General features: G+C 54.0%; 7 protein-coding genes across 7 annotated transcripts; 3 read left to right on the top strand and 4 right to left on the bottom strand.

Moving 5' to 3' along the window:
• Positions 1-1918: 1918 nt before the first annotated feature.
• On the bottom strand, positions 1919-3830 carry J4E86_009009 (uncharacterized protein; the record flags this gene model as incomplete). The annotated part of the gene is made up of 4 exons (XM_051449517.1): positions 1919-3047; positions 3097-3461; positions 3514-3621; positions 3678-3830. The coding sequence occupies 4 exons, from the start codon at positions 3828-3830 to the stop codon at positions 1919-1921; spliced, it is 1755 nt and encodes a 584-aa protein (XP_051299371.1).
• A 467-nt stretch (positions 3831-4297) lies between these two features.
• On the bottom strand, positions 4298-6041 carry J4E86_009008 (uncharacterized protein; the record flags this gene model as incomplete). Its single annotated transcript, XM_051449516.1, has 4 exons — positions 4298-5515; positions 5567-5833; positions 5882-5976; positions 6029-6041. 4 exons carry the CDS (start codon positions 6039-6041, stop codon positions 4298-4300), a joined length of 1593 nt encoding a protein of 530 aa, XP_051299370.1.
• A 466-nt stretch (positions 6042-6507) lies between these two features.
• On the top strand, positions 6508-7436 carry J4E86_009007 (uncharacterized protein; the record flags this gene model as incomplete). The annotated part of the gene is made up of 3 exons (XM_051449515.1): positions 6508-6567; positions 6776-6896; positions 6946-7436. The coding sequence occupies 3 exons, from the start codon at positions 6508-6510 to the stop codon at positions 7434-7436; spliced, it is 672 nt and encodes a 223-aa protein (XP_051299369.1).
• A 1934-nt stretch (positions 7437-9370) lies between these two features.
• Positions 9371-11711, top strand: J4E86_009006 (uncharacterized protein; the record flags this gene model as incomplete). Its single annotated transcript, XM_051449514.1, has 2 exons — positions 9371-9559; positions 9609-11711. The coding sequence occupies 2 exons, from the start codon at positions 9371-9373 to the stop codon at positions 11709-11711; spliced, it is 2292 nt and encodes a 763-aa protein (XP_051299368.1).
• Positions 11712-15639: 3928 nt separating this feature from the next.
• DBP4 (ATP-dependent RNA helicase dbp4) lies at positions 15640-18136 on the bottom strand (the record flags this gene model as incomplete). Its single annotated transcript, XM_051449513.1, has 2 exons — positions 15640-17955; positions 18014-18136. The coding sequence occupies 2 exons, from the start codon at positions 18134-18136 to the stop codon at positions 15640-15642; spliced, it is 2439 nt and encodes an 812-aa protein (XP_051299367.1).
• A 295-nt stretch (positions 18137-18431) lies between these two features.
• J4E86_009004 (uncharacterized protein) lies at positions 18432-19131 on the top strand (the record flags this gene model as incomplete). The annotated part of the gene is made up of 2 exons (XM_051449512.1): positions 18432-18504; positions 18563-19131. The coding sequence occupies 2 exons, from the start codon at positions 18432-18434 to the stop codon at positions 19129-19131; spliced, it is 642 nt and encodes a 213-aa protein (XP_051299366.1).
• Positions 19132-21162: 2031 nt separating this feature from the next.
• On the bottom strand, positions 21163-22706 carry J4E86_009003 (uncharacterized protein; the record flags this gene model as incomplete). Its single annotated transcript, XM_051449511.1, has 2 exons — positions 21163-22485; positions 22542-22706. 2 exons carry the CDS (start codon positions 22704-22706, stop codon positions 21163-21165), a joined length of 1488 nt encoding a protein of 495 aa, XP_051299365.1.
• Positions 22707-25462: the final 2756 nt, after the last annotated feature.

Raw genomic sequence — 25462 nt, 5'->3', positions numbered from 1 at the left:
CACACGGCGGGCAGCGCGCACAAGTCATGCGATGCAGCGGTAAGAGAAGCCACTAGCAAATGCGTAACCAGGACAAAACAAACCGGGCGACTGCCCAACCATCTGGATGCGTCCCCATTCCCGACTCGCGCGCACCGCTCCAGAAATCCGCTTGCAACGTGCGATCCATGAGGCGATGACACCATGATCAAAAATCTCAGGTCTGCTCGGCCGAAGCGTCGCGCTAGGCTCGAAGCAGCCACGTCATTCGAAAGCTTGGCCCGCGGAGCCAATCACAGCAACGGTATGCAGAGCAGGCGCCGAACACGGCAGGGATGGCGGCGCTGGGAAAAGGTGCCGCTATGTATGTTGCAGATCGCGGACAGTGCGTCATAAGGCTCTGACAAGGGTTTTCGATCTCGAAGGAGAATGTACCGAGCTGCCGAGGTTACCCTGTGGGTGTTCCAGGATTTACTTTTAGAAGCTCGAGATTTTCGTGCTGTTTCCGCTGTCTGGAGTTAACGTGCGGATGGTGGGCGGAGAGTCGGCGTCGGCGTCTAAATCCTCCCTCTCCTCCAAGATATGGATCTGAAAAGAGGGGCGTACGCGTGTTGGTTTTCATGGATATGGAGATGCTTACTGATGGTTGAAGCTGATTCATCGTGAAGAGTTGCTTAACTCCATCACCACGACCGAGGTGATTCAACAGCGCGGTCTTCACTAAGCATGTATGCATACGAGGCTCATCTCATCTCACACTCGCTACATGACACCAAAACAGTACCTCGCACGATAAGATGCGGCATTGATTCCTCAGCACAATCCGCTCCGCTCCACCCTGGTCGCTGGTTCGGACCAAGATGTGCTGTCCCGATTCCGACCCGGAGTTCGGGGTATAATTGCATCACACCTGGGTCGCATCGTCACGCAGACCAAAAATCCATCTGTTGGATACCTTCACGTCACACAAATACGCAGTTCCCAGGCAGACCCGACAATGCAAATCACGATCCCAACGGCCGCATCTTCACCCTATCTTCTGGAAATTGCTCGAACGCCCCCGTGCATTGCGGCTCCAAAATAAGGTTGCAAGGTTCGCTTCGAAACGAACGGGGCTCCCGATAGCTGGTGGGTCGATGTCACGACTCATGCAGGTTCTAGAAGGTGCGTTGAGCCGCGTCGTGAGATTGGACCCATCTCTCAACGTTTTCTGTGTTGTTGTTGCCGAGGTACATGTACAGTACATGTTGTTGCTTTGGATAAGTCGTGTGAGGGTTTGAGTTGCGTTTCTAAACAGAGGCGCTCACTCCATTCATGAAAAAGATCGAATAGCCACCTACATCGCGTCAAGCTTTGTCAACATTCAGTTTGATACCAATGCAGACTACAGCGCATCTACTCAGCGTCTTCTTCCAATGAAATCCTGTAGTCGTTGAAGCCTAAGGCAGCTGTCTAGTATCCGCAATTTCGCCAAGTTCAAGCCACAGAAAAGGTAGGCCAACTTTATCCAGTAGACACATTAATGGACATGCCGAAACGTGCATCAGCATCAGCATCCGCATTTGTAATATATCAGGCTTTTGCAACGCCACTAGAGGTAGCTGTACACCGCAATAGGGGTGTTTTCCTTGTAGACTGTTGCAGACCTGGTGTTTCGTTCTGTGCTCTCAATGTCATTGAATTTATGAGCCCCTACGAACGGGCATTTGTCTGCCACGATCCATCAATTTGTGTTTTTCATATGTACTTGCAGTATCATATGCCAGAACCACGCATGCAGACTTGTAACACGACTTTCAATACATGACTTGTGTCATTCTTATTCCATACAAATCTTTCCCTTTTTATCATAAATCGTTTGTATCCAATCCAACGCCAACGCCAATGCTAGCTGAACATGCGATGCTTTTCTCCATCAATCGAGGCTGCGTAATCCAACTTAAACCTCGTTGCTAGGGTACGTAACCTTCTCTGTAGGCATAAACTCCTCCTTAATCGCCCTCATATTGACGAACCTCGCCAGCAAGTTCGCACTACCAGCCTTGTCGTTCGTCCCACTAGCCCTCGACCCACCGAAAGGCTGTTGACCAACAACCGCACCGGTGCACTTGCAGTTGATGTAGAAGTTACCCGCCGCGTCCCTCAGCTTCTCAGACGCGTACTTGATAGTCTCCCTGTCCTTTGCGAACACAGCGCCCGTCAACGCGTACTCAGACGTGTCGTCGATCTGCTTGATGATGTTGGCGAAGGCGTTGGGCGCCGCGTCATCGTAGACGTAGGCGACGAGGACGGGGCCGAAGAGTTCGCGGGATAGAAGGGGGTGGTTGGGGTTCTTGGTACGGTAGATGGTAGGGTGGATGTAGTAGCCCTTGCTGCTGTCGTACTTGCCTCCAACGACGAGCTCGAGCTCGCTGTCGTTCTTGGCTTCGTCGATGACGCCGGACAGCTTCTTGAAGGATGCCTCGTGGATGACGGGGCCGATGAAGTTGGAGAAGTCGGTGGGCTCGCCGATCTTCAGGGCTTCGACTTCACGGACGAGAATCTCTTTGAATTCGGGCCAGGCGGACTCGGGTACGTATAGACGGGAGCAGGCGCTGCACTTTTGACCTTGGTACTCGAATGCACCGCGGACGGTCTGGATAGCTGCGTTGTGGATGTCGGCATCTTTGTGGACGAGATGGAAGTTCTTTCCTCCTGTCTCACCAACGATCCTGGGGTAGCTCTGGTACTTGCCCTCAGCCACACCGTTCGCGATCTTTCCGTATAGTTGACGGAATACCGCTGTGCTACCGGTGTAGTGCAGAGATGCGAATTGCTTGTGGTTCAGGACTTCCTGGGTTACCTCCACAGCATCACCGGGCACCCACTGGATCACGTTTGGTGGAAGGCCAGCTTCGATGAGAATCTGGTAGAGAAGCCAGTTCGACGCAATCGCAGATGGGGATGGCTTCCAGACAACGACGTTACCCATCAGAGCTGGGGCTGCAGGAAGGTTACCGCCGATGGCTGTGAAGTTGAATGGTGACACGGCATAGACGAAGCCCTCGAGAGGTCGGTACTCAACGCGGCTGTACCTGTTAGTTTCGTTTCCGAGCTATAACCAGATGCTTTACTTACTTCCAGACTCCTGGCGAGTTGTGCGTGGGCTGGTGTCCGTATGTGTCTTCCGCGTACTTGACGTTGAACCTCAGGAAGTCGCACAGCTCAGCCGCTGAGTCAATCTCGGCCTGCCACGCGTTCTTGCCCTGTCCCACCATGGTCGCAGCCATGATCTCGTATCGGTACTTTGTGGCGACGAGGTCGGCCGCCTTCAGGAACACAGATGCACGTTCGGCGAAAGGAAGTGCCTCCCATGCTGGCTTAGCAGCCAGGGCTGCGTCTATGGCCTTCTTCACATCGGCTGCGCTGGCATTGGAGTATTTGGCGATAACGTCGGCGTGGGAGGAGGGGTTGTTCTGAGTGAGGATTGAGGAGTTGTTGATCTGAATGGTGTTAGAGTGACACGAGACTCGTATGTGCGTGTGGAAGGCCTACGTATTCTCCTCCTACGGCAAGAGGTACTTGTACTGGTCCTTGCTTCTTCATACGTGCAACCGCATCTTGAAGCTTCTGGCGGTCTACCGAGCCTTTGGCATAATGTTGCTATAATTTTGGGTCAGCAAATTGATTCTGAATATATACACCGTCTCTTATCTTACGTTAGGCTCATTGTTGATGGTAGGAATCTTGAAGTTTGCAAGCGTCCCCGCATACCGTCTCGATGCGATCTGCGCGCCAGCATAGGCTGCGGGCAGCGCATTCAAAGTCTTGGAAGCAGAGCGCAGAGGCTGGAGACCCTTTGAAGAACCCATTGTGTGTGTGATGATAATTTTGATTGACCAAAAATCTAAAGGAACGCGTCGTTATGTATCTTGAGCTATGAAGCTTGACGTGATGGAGCTCTCGGTTTCCGTCGGCTCTCACCCCAAAGTGTGGGGCGGCGAAACCTACCTATGGGAGCGAACATATCGCCGAACACTCCCATCGGTGTGGGGTTGCAGCTTGGAGAGAACTTTTTCGCTTGTACTATGGTACGATGCGGATCCGATATCGCAGAAACTGATTCGGTCAGTAGCGGTACACGATCCACATACGCTCATCGCAAGGCTTGCATCGGAAGACTCTAAAATGTCTAGGATCGGGAATGTAATATGGTCTGAAGAATATGTATCATTGTTAGGCCCGATGTCTAGTCGGAGCTTTTCCTACGTGCGAGTCAAGTACACTAGCACAATAGCCCTACGAACGCCATTTCGCCATAACGGTCAACACAAGCTGCCTACTCCTCCATAGCCTCTGGTACCGCCGTATCATTTGAATCATCACCCCATAGACCATCAAGCTTGAACTCCGCAGCCCATTCCTTGACGATCTCCTTCTGATCGCCAACGAGTCCGCCCTTCGTAGCTGGTGCAGTCTTGGTGGTATCAGGCTCGGCAGGTGTGTACTTGGGAGGGCTGGTCCATCCTTGAATGCGACCATCTCTCCAGTCAACGATGACGGTTTGTGCCGCGGCGTGCATGTTGGGTACACCGCCCTTGCCCAGACGGCCTCTCTTCCTTGCTACTTGAACCAAGAAGTCGGTCGTCCTGTCGTTGCCCACAGCGTGTAGGGGAGGTAGATCGTAGACTGCCATCAATTTCGAGAAAAGCTCTTCCGAGGATGACAGTCTTTTAATGAGCAGACTGACAGCGGGAACAGGGTCGTCAATCTCTTTCGGGGGTACAGCGTTTAGCAAAATCAGGCGCGCCTTTTGTTGTACCTTGCTGTCCTTGGAACCTTCGGTGTTGGGGAAAACGATACCAGGCGAGTCGATAAGTTTCAATTTGTTGTCGATCTTGACTTCGCGCAAACTGGTGGTAACCCCCGCCTCAGCACCGGTAGGACATCCAGCAGCCTTGCCGCCTACCCTCGATGTCAAGGCATTGATGACGGATGATTTGCCAACGTTGGGAAATCCAATAATTCCGACGTGGACTGCGCGCTTCAACTGACGGGACTCAGCGAAGGTCTTGAGAGCCTTGAAGAGTGTCTCGGATGTTCCCTTGATTGAGAGGTCCTTGTGCTCGAAAGTTTGCGCGTTGGGCGCAGATTTCGACGCACGTAGAGGAAGAGTAGGGAATGAGCGACGTAGATGAATCAACCACGCGCGAAGTACCGGCGGTGGGACCAAGTCGATCTTGTTGAGGATGAATATCAAGCGCTTGCTTGAACGATCGGCTGCCATGACTGCCTGCTCCACCTCTTTCGATCGTGTTCCCATTGGGTCGCGAGCATCGAGCACGTATAGAACAACATCTGCGGCGTCGACGACCTGCTTGTACACCTTGTCGAACTGTTTTCTTGACGCATCTTTGCGGACCTTGACTGCATCATCGCCATCCGATTCATCGTCTTCGCTGTCTTCCATGGCGTCTGGGTCGTCGTTCTTTTCGAATTCTGCGGCGCGTGCTTTGGCGGAAGCTAGGAGAGCTGCCATAGGGTTGAACTTGTTGTCCTGCATCTTATCAGTACGGTCGCGCATCGTATACTAGCCACTTAGACTTACCACCTGCATCAAGTCCTCGTCTTCGCTGTCGTCGGCAAGTAGTTCGTCGTCTTCAGCATCGAATTGCTCAAACTCTTCGTCGTCCTCCATGACGTCCTCGGCGGTCGCGCCCCTCTGTTGTTGCTCCTTCGCTAGCTGGCGTCGGCGCGCATTGTCTTCTTCCTTCCTCCTGCGCTGCTCCTCCACTTCTGCGAGAATCTTGTCCTTGTAGGGAAACAGGTTGGGAATGCCGGGTTCCTTCTTGGTCTTGGAGCGCCATGTCGGGTCCTATATACGTCAGGATACGAGCGCTGTAGTTGCGCATGGTGGCAGTACCTTCTTGGCTAGCTTCTTCGCCTTCTTCTGCTTCGCCGCTGAAGCCTTTTCGATCTTGTGCCTTAACCGCACGGGTACGCGCTTCGACTTTGGCTCTGAAGTGATCGTTAGTACTGTATTGGGGCTGGATTCCGCGAGAAGCCTCACTTCCGACCTTCATATTGACTTGTTGGCGTGGTGTATGTTGTCGCAATCGTCTACAGAAAAGTTCTAGCCGATCCAGAAAAAGTTCGGCACGTGAAAAGTTCTGCCGCTTGTGTCCGCCTAGCTAGCTTTAGCCCCACCCCCGCGGCCCTGGCCATACCCAACTCTCACGCTCTCCAACAACACAAATGGAGATAGATCCATCTTTACCCTCTATCTATCTTCTGGAACGGCAAATGCAGGCCAGGCTTCGCGGCTGTGTCTCCAGCGTCGCGACTAGTACCTTTTAGTTGCCGTCATCATGATTGGCTGTATCATCGGCAGTTGTCGGATCCGATACCGGAACGAGTTAGCGCGATAATGTATTCTCTTTCCCACCAGGTGTACATCTACAATAGTCCGCTCGGGTACTTCACTATATCATTGCGACATCTTGACCTTGTTCATTGGGATCCAGCTCAACGAATCTCTAACTTCAAACGATGACTGTATCGGAGCCTTCCTTCTCGGCACCTGCCAAAACAATACCCTTCCATGGCTTGGTAAGAAGCACGCTTACTTGCATCGCAAACTGATACTAATATCTCATCACCTGCAGCTCTTTGATATGGAGTGCGTTATACTCATTGAAAGCATCTTACCAGTCAGCTAATATAGGTAGTGGGACTATCATCGATTCCACAGAGGCCATTGTGAAGCATTGGCACAAGTAAGTAACAGCCGAGAATGTTCACGTCTCGAAGCTTACAGGTCTGTGTCAGGATTGGGAAAGAGATAGGTGTCGATCCAAATGTCATCCTCGCTTCATCACATGGTCGAAGGTCGATCGACGTCCTTCGGATCTATGAGCCAAAGCTCGCAAATGAGGAGTGTAAGTGCCATATCTTCATTTTGACAAAAGCATGCATCTGACAGATAAGATATCTCCCAAGCAGAGGGGTTGATTCCGAAAGAATTCGGACAAGACGCCATTGAGATTCCCGGTTCACGAGCTCTGTTGGACAAGCTCGAAGAGCACCTTGTTCCATGGTCTATTGTTACCTCAGGCACGCGACCTCTTGTGCAAGGCTGGCTCGATGTCATGAAGCTGGCGCACCCCAAGAATCTCGTAACGGCAGAAGATGTGCCCAACGGCAAGCCAGACCCGGCGCCCTACCAGATGGGTGCAAAGAAGCTGGGGCTCCAAGAAAACAAATCTTCCATCATTGTCTTCGAAGATGCGCCTGCAGGCGTCAAGTCTGGAAAGGCAGCAGGGTTCGTCGTAGTGGGACTTTACACCACACATACGCTAGAACAGCTGATAGAAGCTGGCGCAGATTACATTGTCAAGGACATGCGCAGTGTCACGCTGACATCATGGGACAAAGCAACAGGGCAAGGAGACATACAGATCGCAGATGCCTTAGTCTAAGCGAAGAGAATCAACACCGACTGTTACCTTACTCGTCTTTGTGTGGGCGATTCAGTATTTTGCCAGGATCGTGAGCCTGCTTACTCGACGTTTTCAGGTTTACTGCAAGCTCAGTTTACATCGGTGACTGAGCTGCAGTCAGACGGTTGAAGCTTACGATAAGCAGTAGATTGGATGGAAGATGAGGTCGGAGACCGATTGTGCGGCGAAGCAACAATGTTTGGAGGTTGAAATCTACTTCATGCGTGCACAGCCTCGCGACCCTTAAACAGCATGCAGGAGTGTCGCTTGGAGTGCTAGCCTTGTTCGACTCGCCGTATCATCCTCCCTGTACGGGAATCACGGAATGCAGCGCGTCGCATGAAATACTCCATTTCGAGCAGTCTGCGCCCCATCGAACTGTTTTCTGGAAAGACGACGGCACCACAAGCTACTGCAGTCGAAGACGTCAGCTGGGCGTGCCGTCTCTGTGGTGCGACACGAAAGCTGGCGTAGCAGACTCGCAAAGAAGACTAAGTTCAGACGGGTTGGCGAGGACGTCTGATAGTCGGCAGGGTGCAGCGCATGATAGGGACGCCCTTGCAGCACGAGGTTTTTTGGTTTGGGCCAGCGGGTCCCCCAGCTGGGGGCGCACTGAGTCTTCCGAGCTAGGCTGGGATTATCCGTCGCCCAAGTCAGTCAACACACGAAGTTTGTAGGACAAGCTGGGGCCAATTTGAGTTTCGCAGGTGGTACGGAAGCCCCTTTGCTGCAAGGTACGCTCAGGAACCGTCGATATGTTGCCAAAACATGTGCGCCGACTTCCGAGCCAGCAGATCAGCGGCGCGACATGCCCCTTGGCCATGCGCCCGGGGGGCATCTCGTCACACAGATGGTCGACTCGGACCGGAAGCGGTTACTGACAAAGAGCTACTCGGCGAGTCGTGAGAGGCACAGGATGTCGGCACGACGGCGAGCGCAGTGTTGACGCCATCAGCTCAAAGCAGCGCTCGAGCCCGTTGCCCACGTTGAAGCCATGCCGGCGCCGACGGTGACTAGACATTTGACGTGGAACGTGGTTGAGCAGGCAGGCTGCGCTGGCATTAACATGCACTCTCACACGCTCATGTATATTCTCCGAACGGGGGAAGGCCCAAGCTGCAGCACCATCCATCGCCTTCAAATCAGTGGGACATGTCTCCCGCCCGAGGGCGGATCACAGCCGCCGCCGCAGCTCGCTCCACGGCCGGACCAATTGGCGTGAGGCAGGAGAGTGCCCCTGGGCGCGCTTCACGATTGCGCGCCGGGGTTGGGCGTGCCGGCCAGTGCTGTGAGTCTATGTGTATGCGAGCGTGTGGCCGCCCTCCACGGAGCACGAGGGCGAGCAGGTGCAAGAAACGGAAGATCGAATCATCCGGTGCGTCTTCTCCAGGATTCAGGTGTGCTGAGCGGAGACGACGAGTGTCACGAAACTATTTTTGTGCCGGAGCAGCATAATGCATGCTGGGGGGTTCAGTGGCTTAGCAAGTTAGCACCTCCGACCAACCAAGCGGCACCTGGGCAGCCAACAACCTGATCGCTCCTCCTGCTCTTCTTCTCCGTCGTCGTTCGCTTCGTGCCTTTCCCTACCGCGCCGTCGCGCTGAATACCCTCGTTTTTCTATTGTAGATATAGAGTCTACTGCTGTTGTTTTCGCTCCCCTTCGTAATCGTCGCTCGCTACCATTACTGGCATCTTCCCTCGACACATATCTATCCCAGCGCCGACCCGTCTCGGTGCATCCCGTGCATCCGTGCTCTACGCATTATCGCCCATCACCAGCGCCCCAGATTCCGCCGTCCACAGCTGCACCCACCTGTCACTACCCGAACGCGCCCACGCCCACGACTTTCTTGCAGCACCCGCCGCCCTTGACTTCGCGCCCCTCTGCCTGTATTGCCGCTGTGCGCGCCGCCATGGATTCTAGCGGGGCCTCGACGACGGCACCCTCTGCCCCCAAGCAGCCTGGCAGCGATGTCAAACCCCGCCTCACCAAGGACCAGCACGACATCCTCGAGCAGCACTTTCTGGCGCAGCACAAGCCCAGTACCAATGTAAAGAAGGAGTTCGCGACGCGCCTCGGCGTGCCACTGGACAAGATCAACGCAAGTGTCCTGTCATGATGTATGCCGTGCGTCGCTAACACGACTGCAGAACTGGTTCCAGAACCGCAGAGCCAAAGTCAAGCAGGACCGCAAGAAGCTAATGAACCAGTACAACATGACTATGAGCCTTCCGTTCGGACACCAGCACGTGCCCGTCATGTCTAACCACTACGCGCACCCGCAAGAGCAGCAACATCCGCATATGCTCATGCAGCCGGACTACTATCCGAACGCTGACATCAGCCCTGCAACGCTTCCTGTGCAAACGGGCGAAGGTCCATCAGCCCTCGACCTGGGCCCTCAGCTCATACTGCAGCACCCGCACCAGCACCAACACCAACAGCATCAACAGCAGCAGCAACAACAATACGACATGCAAAACGCCCTCCACGCAGTCCCGGAGCCCGACCGTTCCGCCTCGTACCGCTCCAACGACCTCATGCACTCAATCATGGCTGCGACCAACGGTGCCTACATGCACAACAGTGGCATGGGTCTTAATGCGCAAGAGCAAGACTTCTCTTACGACAACAACGGTGTCAACGGGCTGCCCAATGCGTACTCTAGCGACCTAGGCGCCTTTTCGGTTCCCGCGTCCATGCCCAGCGACATCGCACCTTCACACCCAGAATTCGACAACTTCGCCGACTTCCAGATAGACTACTCGGCACTTGCTGCGACCAACACCACCAACTCTACATCTGCAGAAGCTCAGCAAAGTACAGGATCCATCTCGTCGGACGCGTCCCCATACAATGGCACCCAGTCATCTGGCACCACGCAATCGCCAAATGGACCTACACCTCCCTCCATCGCCTCTTTGAACTCGGTCTACACCGGCTGGACAGAGGATCCCTCGCAAATGGCACAGCCCAAGCAGGTCGAGGAACCAGAGGATCAATTCGCACCATACAGTCTTGCTCAGGCATCAGCCTCCGAACAGACGCTTCCATTCTGGCCCCAAGATGGCTCAAACCAAATGTACCCGCAGTCGAACTTCTACCAACAGCCAAACTCGTCTGCACACGCCATCCTCACTTCACCGGAACAAGCACGGAAGCTCAGTGCTGCGCCCTCTGATCTCGACATTCCACTGCACTTCCGCGAGGATGCGTTTGCCCGAAGGAACTCTTCAAGCAGCAATCTGGCCAACAACATGGACGCGATCCACATCCGAAATGGTACTCCGGAGGGCTTCCAACAATCAGATCAGCATTCAAGCATCGCTGCGAGAAGACAGAAACGTCCAGTCAACCTGAACTCCAGCGCAATGAGGAGCGCCTCGTATTCTGCCCCTATGCCATCACCAGGAGGCAACCACGACAAAGTCATCCGCCGGATCCGATCAACTGGAATTGCGAATGCTGGAGGTCGTGTTCAGAAGTCGCAGCCAGGTTCAGCGCAACGCTCACCTATGGCTATGAGCTTTTCCGATGCTGCTGCGTCACCCAAGTTCGCACGAACGTTCTCGACTTCGAGCACCACCACAATTGGACAAGGCGGTAGTCTAGCACCACCAACTCCACTGACACCACAAGATTTCGGCAACTATTGGGGTGGTGCTGCCGTGATCAGACCGCATTCTGCGATGCCGGATCACAACAGCCCAGAGAGTATGCATGCGAACTGGTCCAACGACCAAGCAGGAAACGTAATTGCGAAGAGCACTTCACCGCCATCTTCATCAATGGATCTACAATCACGATTTGCCAACGATGCTTTATACCGCGACACACCTCCGCAGTCAGCACCAGCGACACAACAGCACTTCCCTCGAACATCATACATGCAGCAACCCCAGATGCGTGCAGCTTTCCATTCCACAACCGATCTTACAATCCAACAACCGAAGCCCTCGCACTTCAGGCGACCATCGCTACCTGACACTGCTCAGACCCAAGGCGATGAAAGCAATGTCCAGTACATGCAGGGCGGAAACATGTATGACGACTACAAGGACATGTCATTGAGTGGCATCCATCACAACGTTCCCTTCGCGCCCCAAGTCTCCGCCATGCCCGACTTCCTCGTACACCAGTACACACCACCTCAAGGCACGGATCCGCATGGAAACCTCATACGGCGAACGACCGAACCCCAGCCCAAGAGCTACATCTTCGCCAACCAGGGACCAGGGGACTTTAGAGGGTAGTAGCTTCAATCCTGATAGCACGCTTATCGCAACGTTGACCTTCGCTTCTTGACTATACCCGGACTTTTCGTCGATGCGTTTTTTATTCTTTGCCAGTCTGTTATGGCGATACGGCATACCTTTTCCACTTTATTTCTTTCACTCTCTCATTCATGGGCACACATGGAGGCATAATCTTAATACGGCACACAATCTTGGATACTATCACGAATTGGCGCAGGGCGTTGCCACCAAGGAGTTAAAAGCGTTTACTTGATCTCACACCCCGGATTCCTTTGTATTTACGGAGGACTGGATATCACGAAACGTCGTTTGCTCAGCGTAGTTACATTGTTTTTCCTCTTATTCTGTATGTTTTTTCTCATTTGTTCGAAGGCTGGGAGGGCATGGTGGCTTCTGTATCTTTGGATATGTCTTGTCTGACGGGAGTCAGCTGGAGTAATGGAATAATGAATCATAGGGACTGGGTGTATTAACACCCCTTTAAGTCTAGAAGAATGCAGCTATGCAGACTTGCAAATGGAATCAATATGCTTCGGCATGAGTTCACCCCTCTTTGGCTTCATTCATTTCCGTGCAGTCTAATCTTGACGACTAACCAGACAAGTACATCCTCTACATCAACATCCGCATTCGTCATCCTCATCTCGTTCCCATACGCCCAGCCACGTTCCAACCCACGATCCAAAGACCCGGCAATCCCCTTCGCGCAACCTTCCTCCCCCCGCGGAAACGTCCCTAGCAGCAACCCACACCCCCTCTACCTCGCTACTAACCGTTCGCATAAACCCGTGACGTTATCGTTATGTCGTTTCCGTCTCTCTATTTCCCTATTTTCCTTTTTCCCATCGTTCCTTTTGGCGCCTTCTTCCGACCTGCGCCGCATCGCCGCACCAGCCAGCCCCTGAGCCCCTGCATGGCGCGAGCGATGTGGGCTAATTTTCCTTACCCGCGGACGTTGACTGTGGTTTTGAAGAGGCATTACTCAACGGACCAAACTTTTGGAGGGTGGATGCCGTTACATAGTGACGGACGAGCCGACCGTATCGATACGGTAGGGAAATGCGCCGAAGCGATGGAGTGAGAGGAGGGTGGATGCTGTGTGAGATAGTGGGGAAAACGTTGGAATGCAGGAGTGATCATTCCGTGCAGTCGCTGCATGCGTTAGTGAGTGATGGAGAATTCTTTGTGCATTGCATAATACTGCAGCCGCGGGAGGAGAAAAGCAGTGTCTACAAGCAAAAGGAATGTAGATGAAGTAGAGAGGTGGGGATGAGGTACCCGCTACCCGCATATGGCCGGTTGCAGACACTTGTGCCAGGTACTTAACACTGCTTCTTCCAGCTGCGCAGCCATATCCGCTTGCTTTTCTTTCGTATCGAAGCCTCCATGCAAGCAGGATGGACTATGTTTATTTTGCTTCGGTGCAATTTCTCCGCTTTTTGCTCCTTCATGCGTTCCAAGGTTGTGATTGTGATAGTGGCATTGAGGGTAGTGGCACGGTACCGCGGAGATTGACCGAGTGAGTCGGGCACATTCTTGCTCATTGCTGTAAATCATGTGAAAAAAAAAACAGGTGAGGACACGTTATGCCGTTAGCCGTTTAGATGCGTCTACGTGGTACCTGAATCGCTATCGTCATGTCCTCAGCGTGGCTTACAAGACAGTTGAAACACCAACCCCCAACTAAAATCTCCGTAACGTTCGCGACCATGACGTCGCTTAGAAGGCAGGAAACCGCCGGCGAGACTATAGCCCGAGAACTCTAGCCAGGAACTTACCCGCGATCGGACATAAGTTTGCACTTCCGTACCGTGGTTCGTGACATTCTTCAGTCCCAGAAAGTCAAACACGTTGAAATTACGATGGGCAGTCTTAGCCGAGCTGCATGTAAGTGTACTCTGGTACGCTATTTCGGAGCGAAGGAAGCCAGGCCAGGTTCAGGAACGGGAAATTAGGTGTGGAGTAGTTTGTCTTGATGATCTACGCTCGCGGGTGTGGAGAGCTGGAACGCCAAAGCGACTATTACCGGAGGTGCATATCCAGGGATGGATGGCAATGAGATCTTGGGAATGTAAATTTTCGAAATGTTCTGGACGAGGCAAGTTAGACGAGATCTGTCATGTACGTCATAGTATGCGGTTCTACACTCTTTCTGCAGGATGTTTGCTGTTGCACACTACCTAGGTACCAACATCTGGTATCTCCACTGCACCCGCATGTCTCATTGCACCTCTCGTGATAGAGGATACAGCAGGATTACTGTGTCTCCCATACTCAATCCTACCCCGTGTACTTGTTGTTGGCCTTCCACACTGATCCGGTCTTTCTATGTGCTGCTTTCATTCTTCCATCTTCCATTACAGGTTCACGACCCTAGCGATAGATACGACTATACTCCACCTTTCCTTCACATACGACCACAGGCCAAGGATAAACACTGGATCCCGTTCGCTCTCCACACGTTAAGCCTTTGACCGGCGACCTAGTAGTAAGGTGGGTGACCACTTGCGAATAATCGCTGTTGTATGTTTTTGACTTTTTTTTTGCCTGCATGAAGGCTGCACAGTAAGGGTAAAAAGACTTTTTTTTGTATGTAGCAGGAACTCCCGAATGCTTCATGGTGGTCACGTTGCCCCAAAGTTGTGAGTAGAACTGGCGGTTTGCTAACCATTGCTACTTATCAAGAATGGTAAGACATCCGGCAAGTTCAAAGCCGAATTTCGAAGTCTCTCATAAGCCTTACTTCCAAAAATGCATGTCAATATACGTCCAAAGACCCAATCCAATGTCATGCACTACCTCCTCCCTCCCAACCTAAACCCCCACACTCGCACACCAAAACTCGGCCACACAAACCGTCGTCTCCCCACTATCCCCCACAACCCCACTTCCAAACCGAAACGTACTCACTCCATCCCTAAAGCACACAAACTCCTCCTTGCCCCCATCCGTACCACTCAACGACGCCGCACCTGCAAGCTCACTCTTCGCAAAAGTATCAGCACTCTGACTGATCTTCGACTCAAACACCCCGGATTCGAGATCGACACGTCGAGTGAAGCCGGCCCATTGGATCGCGCGTGAAGAAGAGACGGTGCCGATGTCGGTGGGGGAGGTGCTGGAGGCGGGGCCGGTATAGAGGATGGCGGAGGAGAGAGTGGAGTCTGAGAGGAGGGAGCGGGTTGTGCAGGTGCTGAGGTAGATGTTGTGGGGTGTGCCGATCGGGGCGGCGCGGGGGTGAACTGGAGTACTGGTCGTGATGGTGAGGAGGGAGGATAAAGCGATGAGGAGCGGGGTGGGAAGATGCATTATGAGGGATATCTTTCGGGATGACAGAGGCCACAGAGTAAAAGTAGAGTAACACCACACGGGGCTGTTATAAGATGTTGCTTTGTATCCGATGCCTTACATCGGTCGAAGAGACAAGAAAACCCAGGAACGCAGGCCCTGTATATAGTATATACCCCATGCTACTCTTATATCCACCGCCTACACCAAACACGAGCTGTACTCCCAGATATTCCCTCGTACCACCGCATTCCCAAGATAGAAACCCACCAATGCGTTTTCATCTACACGTCATATAAAGCCTCGTATTGTAACCGGGAGACGGATGGAAGAGGCTCAACAAGTATGCATTTAGCCTACCGATCCAGCACTATACAGTGCATGCGAGGTTGTATACCGGCAATACCAACGGCATGGTAAGCCACCCCTGCTAACGACCGGGTACGAGTTTCGGTAAGCAAGCGTCGTCCAGAGCGAAGGGATGGGTCGACCGGTTGGACGTTTTATAGTCGTGGTAGATGAGCCGACTTTTCAAAGCCGCATAATCGTAGTTGTGGGAAGTGTAAAGCGAAACCTTCAGTGAGAAGTCGATAACCATATGGCATTACAAAAACATCTACACGCCGATGCATGACAGCTAGTTCAGCAAGCCTGCAGCAAGCGCCTCCATATCCTCCAGCGTCTCCGGCTCCTCCACTCTATGCGCCGCCTTAGCCTTCTTCTTCCTCCTCTTCTCAGTCTTCTCCTCATCCTCGGAATCAGACTCGAACCACTTCTTCTGCTTCTTGGGCTGCTCTTCTTGTTCTTCGTCTTCGTCGTCACTGTATTCTGCGTCCGCCCTGAAGTTTGCCAGAAGGTCCTCACCGGGATCGGGAAGCTCGACACCCGCATCGTCACTATCGTCACCAGCTTCACCAGCTTGCTTAGCCCGCTCTCTTTCTTTGCGTTTGAGCAACTTCTCCTTCCTCTTCGCCTTTGCAGTCGCTTTGTCCTCGACATCAGCGGCTTGAACGACTTCTCGTGTTGCTTCGATGAACTTCTGGCGTTGCTCTTCTGGTAGACCCTTGGCGCGCCATTGCTCTTCGTCTTCGAGTTCGTAGATTTCGTGCGGGTTGCCGTCGTCGTCGTAGACAAGTTTCTTTCCCTTGTCCATGAGTTTGGTGAGCTTCTTCTTGGATTGTAGGAGTTTCTCGCGGCGATTACTGTCGACAACGATGGGTTGGGATGCACCAGCAATGTGAACAAGGCGACCGCCGGGCGGAACTTCGGGAGCCTTCTCAGCGTCAACATCGCCGGCATCGTCGTCCGCTGGAATTCGTCGTTTGACGGCCATGAAGTCGTCGTCGTCGGCCGCGTTGTTAGTCGCTCCAGCACCACTGAATTCGTCCGCTGGGCCCTCGTCATCCCCATCCCTGACCAACTTCCGATAATGTTCTCCCAGAACGTCCTGGTTCTTGCGCTCGAACATGCGGTCGTACTTGGTTCGCACAGGTTTGTCTGCCTTGGCCGTCTCTTCAGCATCCGAAGAGTCCGAGACCTCGATCATTTGTCTTGATGCCTGCTTCTTCTGTCTGCTGTTGTCATCCTTCAAGAACTTGATCTTTGGCGCTCCTGGCAGACCCAAACTAGAGGCGTATGCTTCCAGATTGTACTCTTTGAGCTTGAAGACTTCCTTGTCTTTCTGTAGATATATCGACTTGACGTGCGTCATGAAGGCCTTTTGGCCGAGATACTTCAGAGCTGGATCCTGGAAGCACATGTTCTGTAGCTGGTCTTTGATTGACTGACGCTTCTTCTGGCGCACATTGATCATCTCGACGGGTACTCTCTTAGCCTCCAGACGCTTCAGCATACCCTCCTCTTCGCTCGGTGCCAAGAATAGCACTCCCCGTCCCTCCCGATTGTATCGTGCTGTTCGGCCGACGCGGTGGATGTAGGTATCGACATCGTCGGGGCAGTCGACCTGTATCACGAAGTCGACTGCTGGGAAATCCAGTCCTCGGGCTGCGACGTCTGTAGCAAACAGGCAGGAATGTTTCGCCGCGGAGAACTTTGCTGTTGTGTCAAGTCGAGCTCCCTGCTTTTGACGACCGTGGATGTGGAGCAGCGGTATGCCAGGCTGCATATGACGGAAAGACTCGTAGACGAATCGGACAGTCTTTGCAGATGAGAAGAAGCAAAGGATCTTCGACTTCTTGCTCGCTTGTATGAAGCTCCAAAGGGTGTCCAGCTTCTCTTCGATGGGGCAGACTATGTAGTTTTGCGTGAGGCCCTTTGGAGTTGCGCTCTTGTCTTCGGCGTGTACAGATACGTATTCCGGGTCTTGGAGGCTCAAGCGCGCAAGGTCGGACACCTTCTTTGATTGGGTAGCAGAGAAGAGCAGCGTCTGTCTTTCCTTGGGGAGATATTCGACAATTGCGTCCACGTCGCGCTGAAAGCCCATGTCAAGGATTCGATCCGCTTCGTCCAGCACCAACATCTTCAGATCGTCCACACTGAAGGCTGCTGTTTGCGACAAGTGCTGCAACATGCGACCGGGTGTTGCGACGACTATGTTCATCTTGGTCAGAGCCTCCCTCTCATCCTGTAAGCTCTTTCCTCCAATAAGCAGACCTGCCGCAAACATGTGTCCATGTCGTCCGATCTTGCGCAGGACGTCGAATATCTGGATGGCGAGTTCTCGAGTTGGGGATAGGATCAAGGCGCCCAAGCCGGCGTCGGGACCAATGTGTTGCAGGCGGTACAGATTCTCTAGGACGGGAATGATGAAAGAGAGTGTCTTTCCGCTGCCCGTCTTCGCAGCACCGAGAATGTCATGTCCCTGTAGAGCTAGGGGTATGGCTTTGGCTTGAACGTCGGTCATGACGGCGAAATGCGACGACTTGAGGCCTTGCTTGGTCGGGTCGGAAAGCGGGAGGTCGGTGAAGTCTTTGTAGTTGCCATGTTTGGGGTCCTATATATGCAGTCAGTTCATTGCGCTCCATGTCTCCTGTATATCGGCGCGTTCATACCAGCTGCTGGACGGCCTGCTCCAGTTTCTCCACATCCACATCGTCGCGCTTCCTCTTCTGGAGATTCTCCCTCTTCTTGGGCTTGAAAGGCCGCGTGCGACCAGTGATGCCAGATGCGACCATGGCGGCGCGATATCGAGTCTTCGGCTTGCTTCGGTGTTGATGTCAACTGGCGCATCGCGAGAGAACTTTTTGGTGGAGAACTTTCGGCCTCGGTGGGTCCGTGCGCATCGCCGCGGGGATTCACGCATTCACGCGCCATCGCATCGCGAGCTGCTATTTTCACTTTCACTCCTCAACACCACTGGACAGGGCTTAGTGCGACGTGCAGAATCCGGCTTATTCATTTTCCGACCTCCAATCGACTTCACACCACATCATCTACACTCAACTCCAAGCAACGCGTCTACAATCCACCATGGCGGACGATGATATCGATGCCCAGCTCGCAGGTCTGGGTAAGGAGCTTGACAAGGACGCTGAGATAGACCGTAAGTTGAGATCTATGCTCATTTCTTGATATGTAGCGACTTAGACTAACAAATCCAGGCATCCGCAGCGTCTTCAGTCTCGACGCCTACGCCGTCCTCGGCCTGCAACCCGGTGTCCCCGAATCCGACATCAAGAAAGTCTACCGCGCCAAGTCCCTCCTCATCCATCCCGACAAGACCAAGAACGAGCTCGCCCCCGATGCCTTCGACCGCCTCAAGAAAGCCCAGACCGTCCTCCTCGACGAGAAGCTGCGCGCCGAGCTAGACGAGAACATTGCCGATGCGCGCATGCTGCTCATGCGAGAGAAGAAGCTCACAGCCGACGACGAGGAGACGCGTGGCGAGGAGTTTGCGAAGGAGTGGAGACAGAAGGTCATCTGGGTCATTCGAGACAACGAGATGAGGAAGCAGAGGCAACAGAAGGCTGCCATGAGAGAAGAGGGACGTGCACAGAGGAAGGAAGACGAGGAGATCAAGGAGCGCAAGCGGAAGAGGGAGCAAGATGAAGCTTGGGAGAAGACCAGGGACACGCGCATCAACAGCTGGAGGGAGTTTGCACAGGGAAAGAAACCAGAGGCCGCGGATGGTACAAAGAAGAAGAAGAAGAAGGTCAAGGCTCTGGGATGAGCACCTCCAGTGTCTCCTCTGTATCCCGCATACAAGATTCGCTGTCCCAGAGGCGGTAGCCATCACAGATGCCCGGGATCTAGCGCTCTGTCGCCTGCGCCCGGTTATCTCAAAGGTCAGCAGCCGGCACCCTTGAACCATACTTTCATAACCAAGATACCCATTTGTTCTTACCACTGCATACACAATAAACACCTTGCACTATTCACCTCAGTCTCTGCACGTCATATTGAATGAGTCTCGCCCCCAAAATCCTCATCTCGGCTGTCACCCTATCTCGCGTTCCGCCTCGCCTGGTAGGTTGGAATGCGCGAACAGCGTGTTCGTCGCCAGCATTAAGGTTTCGCCAAACTACAGTAGCTGTTTCACATATCGAGGCTTATAGCACTACAAGCGCCACGGGCCGTAGATCTACATGCTCTGGACAACCTCATTTCACATTGCACTCTGATCGGGTACTTTGGACAGGGGAGAATGGGTGAAGGAAGGACTCAAAGATCCTTCATATTCTCTCATGCCTATTCCAAAACTGTATGATACAACCAAGAACCTCATAATACCCAGCAAATTCTGCGCTATCTATCTCCAAGTGTCCATCCAATCCTCTGCAACATTCGAGAAACCAAATGCGGGTATATCCTCCACCTGGCCTAGCAGCCAATACTTTCCCAACCGAAAAAACCCCCACTCCCCCCATAACTATAACTATCTTTAGAGCTTGTAGCCAAACTGCTTTCGCTCGTAAATGCGTGATATGTACAGGTTCACATATATACTTCCGGACTTGTATCCGGGCCTCTCTTGTCGAAAGAGAGCGTGGTACCTCGGCGGTGAATGGTGATGAGGTGGGCCAAGAATAGAACTGTAGTTTGAACCATACGTGACTGTTGTTGTCCTTGTAATCTCCCGTGGTGTTTGTCGTCGGTTCAGACATCCGACAGGTGGGTGGTATAGATATAGTGGTGGTCTGGCGGCTGAGACGTTGTTCTGTCTTCCGCTCCTTCTGGTCTTTCACGCGAATCCATGTCTTGCCCAAGGATCCAAATTGGCCCCCCACTCGCTACTCCGCCGCCCATCAGGGAACGACAAGTACTCCCGCCAACACCCACGGACCTCCAATTCGTGCGTAAACGCGTTTACTATACAAGTGAGGCGGGGAAGCGACTCAGAACCCAGTCCCGGGTTGACGATGAAACACCAACGCGAGGGCACGGATCAACAATGGTACAAGACGTGAACGCACCGTACGACGAGTACTTGGATAAGAACCGCAAAGACCCGCCCACAAAAGCAACGCATACGAAGAGAGAAGACAACAACACGCACAACAACGCTGTCAAGACCAAACCAGGTTTCCAAGCCACCCATCGCCGTAGCGAGGAACATGCAGCGTGAACAAGAACAGAGGCAGAAGCCGACCAAGGCCAAACGGTAACGTACGCACGTCAAGCAATGCTAATCGCGACAAAGACAAGAGCAGTGATATCAATGGAAAGAGCAGGACCATGACGCTGTCATATGCAAGAGATGACGAATGGGCAAAATCCCAAAATATGGCTTGTTACGACAAAACATCGCAGAAGAAAAACAACACGAGTGGGTAACCAACGCCCCAAAATGCAAGGACAGCAAACAACGACTACCGCAAGCAAATGCAACTCAAGAAGCGACAAGTAAGATATCGTGAGGAAAGAATTGTCGTATGAGATGAGATCCATGTCGTCGTCCCGTCCGTGTGCAACATGCGCCATTCCCGCCTCCGCTTCGCAAAGCGCCGAGTTTCAGTTTCAGTCAGACAAGGGAACCCGACTGTCGGTACCCTCCGCACTTCTACCGCCAGCTCAGCCACGAGCCACGGCCAGCCTGTTGGAACACGCATGATCCCTTCTTTTCGCGCGAACCGCAATGACCCCGCTGCACGTCCCCAATTCCAATCTTCCTCACACCGGCCGACGCGTCTCAGGAACGGGAACGCATTGCAACGTCAATCAATCGACCTCCTCCTGGCTTTGACGACTTGACTTGTCTGGTCTAGTCGAGCACCTCATGTATATTCAACCGCCGCCGCTTGCCCATGTCAGGCGACTCGGGCCTCCGCTGCTCGGCGCTACTGGACGGTGAGTCGTGCGTTCGCACACGCTCGCGTTCCGCAGCGCTTGTTTCGACGTGGAGCGGAGAACCAAGCGGCGCGGGCCCTGTTCGAATGGGCGGCAGGTGGAGGCCTTCGAGACGGGGAGGCCGGTTGAGCTCGCGGAGAGGTTCGGATGTTGCGGCTGGGGGGCGCGCTGGTTGTGCGTATGGCGAAGGGTATGCGCTGCTGGTGGGCTGCGGCGGGACTTGGTAGGTCGGGAAGTAGCCCGATTCTGGGCCTGCGGTGGGAGAGTAGCCGTACGAAGGGCTGCTCTTGTAAGAGCTTGGACTGAATGTGGGGAGGGACGTGCGGATGGAGGAGATGTTGATGAAGGGCGAGTTTGGTCCAGAGCTTGTTGTCGAAGTTCGACGCTCTTGATGCGGCGTGAATTGCGAGACTGCTGTCGGTGCGGACATGGCCTGAGAGGTATGTCGCGATGTTGAGGGCGCTAACTGCTGCGTTAACAGAGTCGGTCTCGCGTGTCTTGGTGGTGAGCACACGACGAGCGTCACAAAGTACAGAGACGTCCTGGCAAGCCGGATTTGGACCGACAGCGACTGGTACTGTCCACTAGCCGGCAGACGAAAGCTGAGGTACATGGGCCGATTCGTGTACCCCTGGGTGACATGGTCAATGTCTTGATCCTGGACCGACTCCATCACCGCGCGCATGGGATCTTGTCCGACCGGGGTGATGGGCGCCATGTACGTCGGCTCACGTTCGTCGCGCTCATCGCGCAAATCGTTTCGCAGCTTCTGCATGCTCTCATTCTGTCGCGCTTCCAGAAGCTCGCCAAGATGCTTGCCCCTGATGTCTCCGAGGAACGATACGAGGTCCGCGAAAGCCTGGTTTGCTTTTTGTATCACCAGGTCCAAATTTAGGTAAACGACAGGCAGCTTTTGGTACGCTAAATTCGGTCCCACACCGTAGGGAGGTGCCTGCACTCCGCTGTAGTCACCCACGCTGTTGGGCGTGTCCCGGGGCGCAGACGCAGCGGAATGGAGCTCCTTCTGGTGCGCAGTACTCTCCAGACTTCGTTGAGGTTCGAAGGGTCGATATTGCTGAGATACTGGGTAAGGCGCTTGATGAGCGTGAGGTTCGGAGGTAGGTGGCGCTCCTATGAGCTGGCTAGGTGGTCTTCCGTCGTCTGATCTAGTGAACTCTCTGTCGTCTCTCAATCGTGGCCTTCCTCTCTTTTTGTGCTGCACATCTTTGCATGTGTCCTGTTTGATGCGTTAGATCACTCGCCAGAGTTTGACTTCGCGCCGCAAAGACTAACCTGCTTTCCAGAAGCGACGCAACGGCCACATGGGCGTTGGACGTCGCAGCTGAGATGTGCCTTCTTGCAGTTAACACAAGCTGACGCAACGTGCGCTTTTGTGCGTCTGGCTGGCTTCGTCGGTCTTGACGGTGGTGGTGCGATCATTGCGCCCTGCTGCACCATCGGGCCTCCGTGCTGGACTCCAGCATAGGGGGGCAGGCCGGTGTTTTGATAGCCATACCCGTAGTTATGCGGGATGGCATGAGGGTAAGATTGGTGCTCGTGAGCACGTCCGGGTTGGTAGTGGAGTGCTTGACCCCTGTGCTGGGGCTCTCCAGGGTAAAGTGGCCGCTGTAAGGGAAGAGCATGCGCTCCCGACGTAGACCGCGGATCGTACAGCGATGGCAGAGTCGGCGGTTGAGTCAGGCTGTCCTGTCTCTGAGATGATCCCGGCGGAGGGTAAGAGAGGCGCGCAGATTCAAGCTGTGCTGTTCGACGAGACGGGGAATGAGATTCTGACATGGGCGGAGACGGGTAGCCCTGGTGCTCAGACCTGTTAGGACTGAACTTCGACCGGAACTTGGCAAGGCCGTCTTCAGGTTCTGAAGGCCGCCCGAATGGCGTGGTAAGGAGTGAGGTCGGACCAGGTAGCACCAGGCTCTGCATAGTTTGACCACCGCGCGCTCAAACGCCGCGTAAGCAGCAAGAGCACAATGATTAGAGGTAACGCTGGAGCGAACAAGTGGGCTGTCTCGCACGATGCCCTTGGATATGCGAAGTAAGAGTGCACGGCAGGGAGATGTTGGTGTGGCAGTATGATGAGGCCTGCATGGCGTCCCAGGTAAGCTAGTGCACAAGCGAGGAGAAGATCAAGACAATGACCAGAGGCAGGGCATTCCCTTATGGTTGGACAGTCGCCGAATTGATAAATGCTCATGTCCAAACAAGATTCAATACAGGGTGGCGGCATTGTGGGCCATGAAGAGTTTGAAGGAAGACACGGGCTGAGAGGCAAAAGAGAGTACATGGAAATACCTTTTGATAGTGGGCGAATGGGGTCGACAACAGCGATGTGTCTGGTTAACTCGGCGTCAGAATGGAGACGGTGTCGGACCTGTGTCGGCCTTGTGTCGACGGCAGCGGCAGGCAATGGGGCGGCGAGAAAGAGAAGCGGCGAGGTGGTGGTGTTGTATGGGGTGGGACCAATGAGGGAGTGGGATGGCGACTCGTCGTGGACCAGAACAGAAGTCGACTCGGCGGACATTCCCCAGTAATAACCACAATCGGTTATGGAGATTCTACTCACAGATCTTTGCTACATCCCTGTCAAGTCGTGCAGGCGGGCCATCCAGGAGAAGGGGGCCACGATGAGTTCCGGGCAACGGGAGCAGGGAAGGGTGCGTCTCGGGGACTGCTACATGCTTCCCTCGTTCGGCTGATGGTTCTTCGACATTTCTGCTAGGCCGGTTTCCCAGTCGGTCGATGCACCCGCGGAATCACATATGCACGGCCGCCAGCTGTCTGCGTGCATGGGCGGTGCGGGTTGGGGAGCCTTGTCAGAGGCCGCTCAACCCCCTGTCTTCCGCACCGTCCTCGAACCGGGGTGTGCTAACGAGATATGGTCGCGCTTCTGCGCGCTATGCACCATTGTTTTGCAGCCGCCCAGGCAAACTTTCAATTGAAGCATAGCATAAGTCGGCGCCCTTAATCCTCGGCGTGCGCTTATGTGCGACCCAGTAATTGCCTTTTTGGCTGCGTCCGGCAGCCACGGCGCCCACGAGAGGAGAATTGACGGCCAGCTAGAGGCCCTACAGCAAGTCAGTTATATTCACCCACGCGAGCCCTGCCACCGGCCGCCGCGAGGTGAGCAGGCCGACAGGTGTGGCTCCCACTGACAGGCCCGCGGTTGTGGTGCACTATCAAGACGCTTGTCACTGTCAGTCGCGCTTCCGGACCCTTCAGACCAACCACTTGCATTGATCGCCTCGCAGGCCTTTTCGCACCGACCGACGGTCGCAGCGGAACATCTCGCCTCGTAGCGGCTGCGCTGCATGGACTGCCGGGGAAAGCTTGCTCAGGGTCTTGCTGTCGCGAGCTGCAAAAGCACCACTGCGCGCTGATGACGCACTCCGCTGGCGCAAACTCTATCGCGACTAACAAAAAATTGGACACACATCCGATGCCACGATCGACACTCGGATATGGCTGACAGGGCCGCGCCTGTGTGTGGAGTTTCCCGTCGATGCATTGGAAGCAGTCGCTCTTTTCCCGAAAAGCAACTCGTCATAATCCCCTTGAACAATCGACGCTGTGGGGTGTCCTGCTTCGTCATGCGACACGCTACGTCTAGTGGCATGGCGCTGGCGCTGTAAGCTTGTATGGCGCGGGTGATGGATCTGGCAGATGCAATGTGCTCTGGTTCAGAACGTGCAAGCGACGGTAAGCTGCATCCGTGGCACCTGGTCCCCGTAGTAGCTGCTGGATAGTCTTCTGTACAGTCTCTGGAGCATGTCAAGGTCGGGATGTGGCGCACACGCTTGGTACCTTCTTCTGCATGCCCAGCGCCGTGTGCAGGACAGGTCAAACAGCGGACTCGGTGCATTTGAGACGATCCCCTCGACCTGCAGAACGTGGCCGGGCGGTCCAGTGTTCCAGCCGCCCGAGGTGGTGTGCCTCGCCGTGGCGTCGAGTGCTGGGAGCAAAGCGTACACATAGTGCCCATGGTCAGACTAAGCCAGTGGTATATCATGCATCCGTTATAGGCGTGGGCCGTGTCGCATTGGGATAGCACACGCAAAATACTCCGGTGGGTATATCGATCGCACGCTGGCGCTGTTGACGATCTGCCCGTAAACTGCCCGAGCGACGACGGCATGACCACCGATATTGCTCGTCTTATTGGAGTGTGCGCAGCATTGACGATGCGGGGCCGAAACTCA

This window comes from Alternaria arbusti, assembly GCF_024043155.1.
Source record: "Alternaria arbusti strain BMP 1465 chromosome Unknown scaffold_15, whole genome shotgun sequence".
Classification (NCBI taxonomy): domain Eukaryota; kingdom Fungi; phylum Ascomycota; class Dothideomycetes; order Pleosporales; family Pleosporaceae; genus Alternaria; species Alternaria arbusti.
The sequence above is the reverse complement of the archived record's forward strand: the minus strand, read 5'-3'. Positions and strand labels throughout refer to the sequence as shown.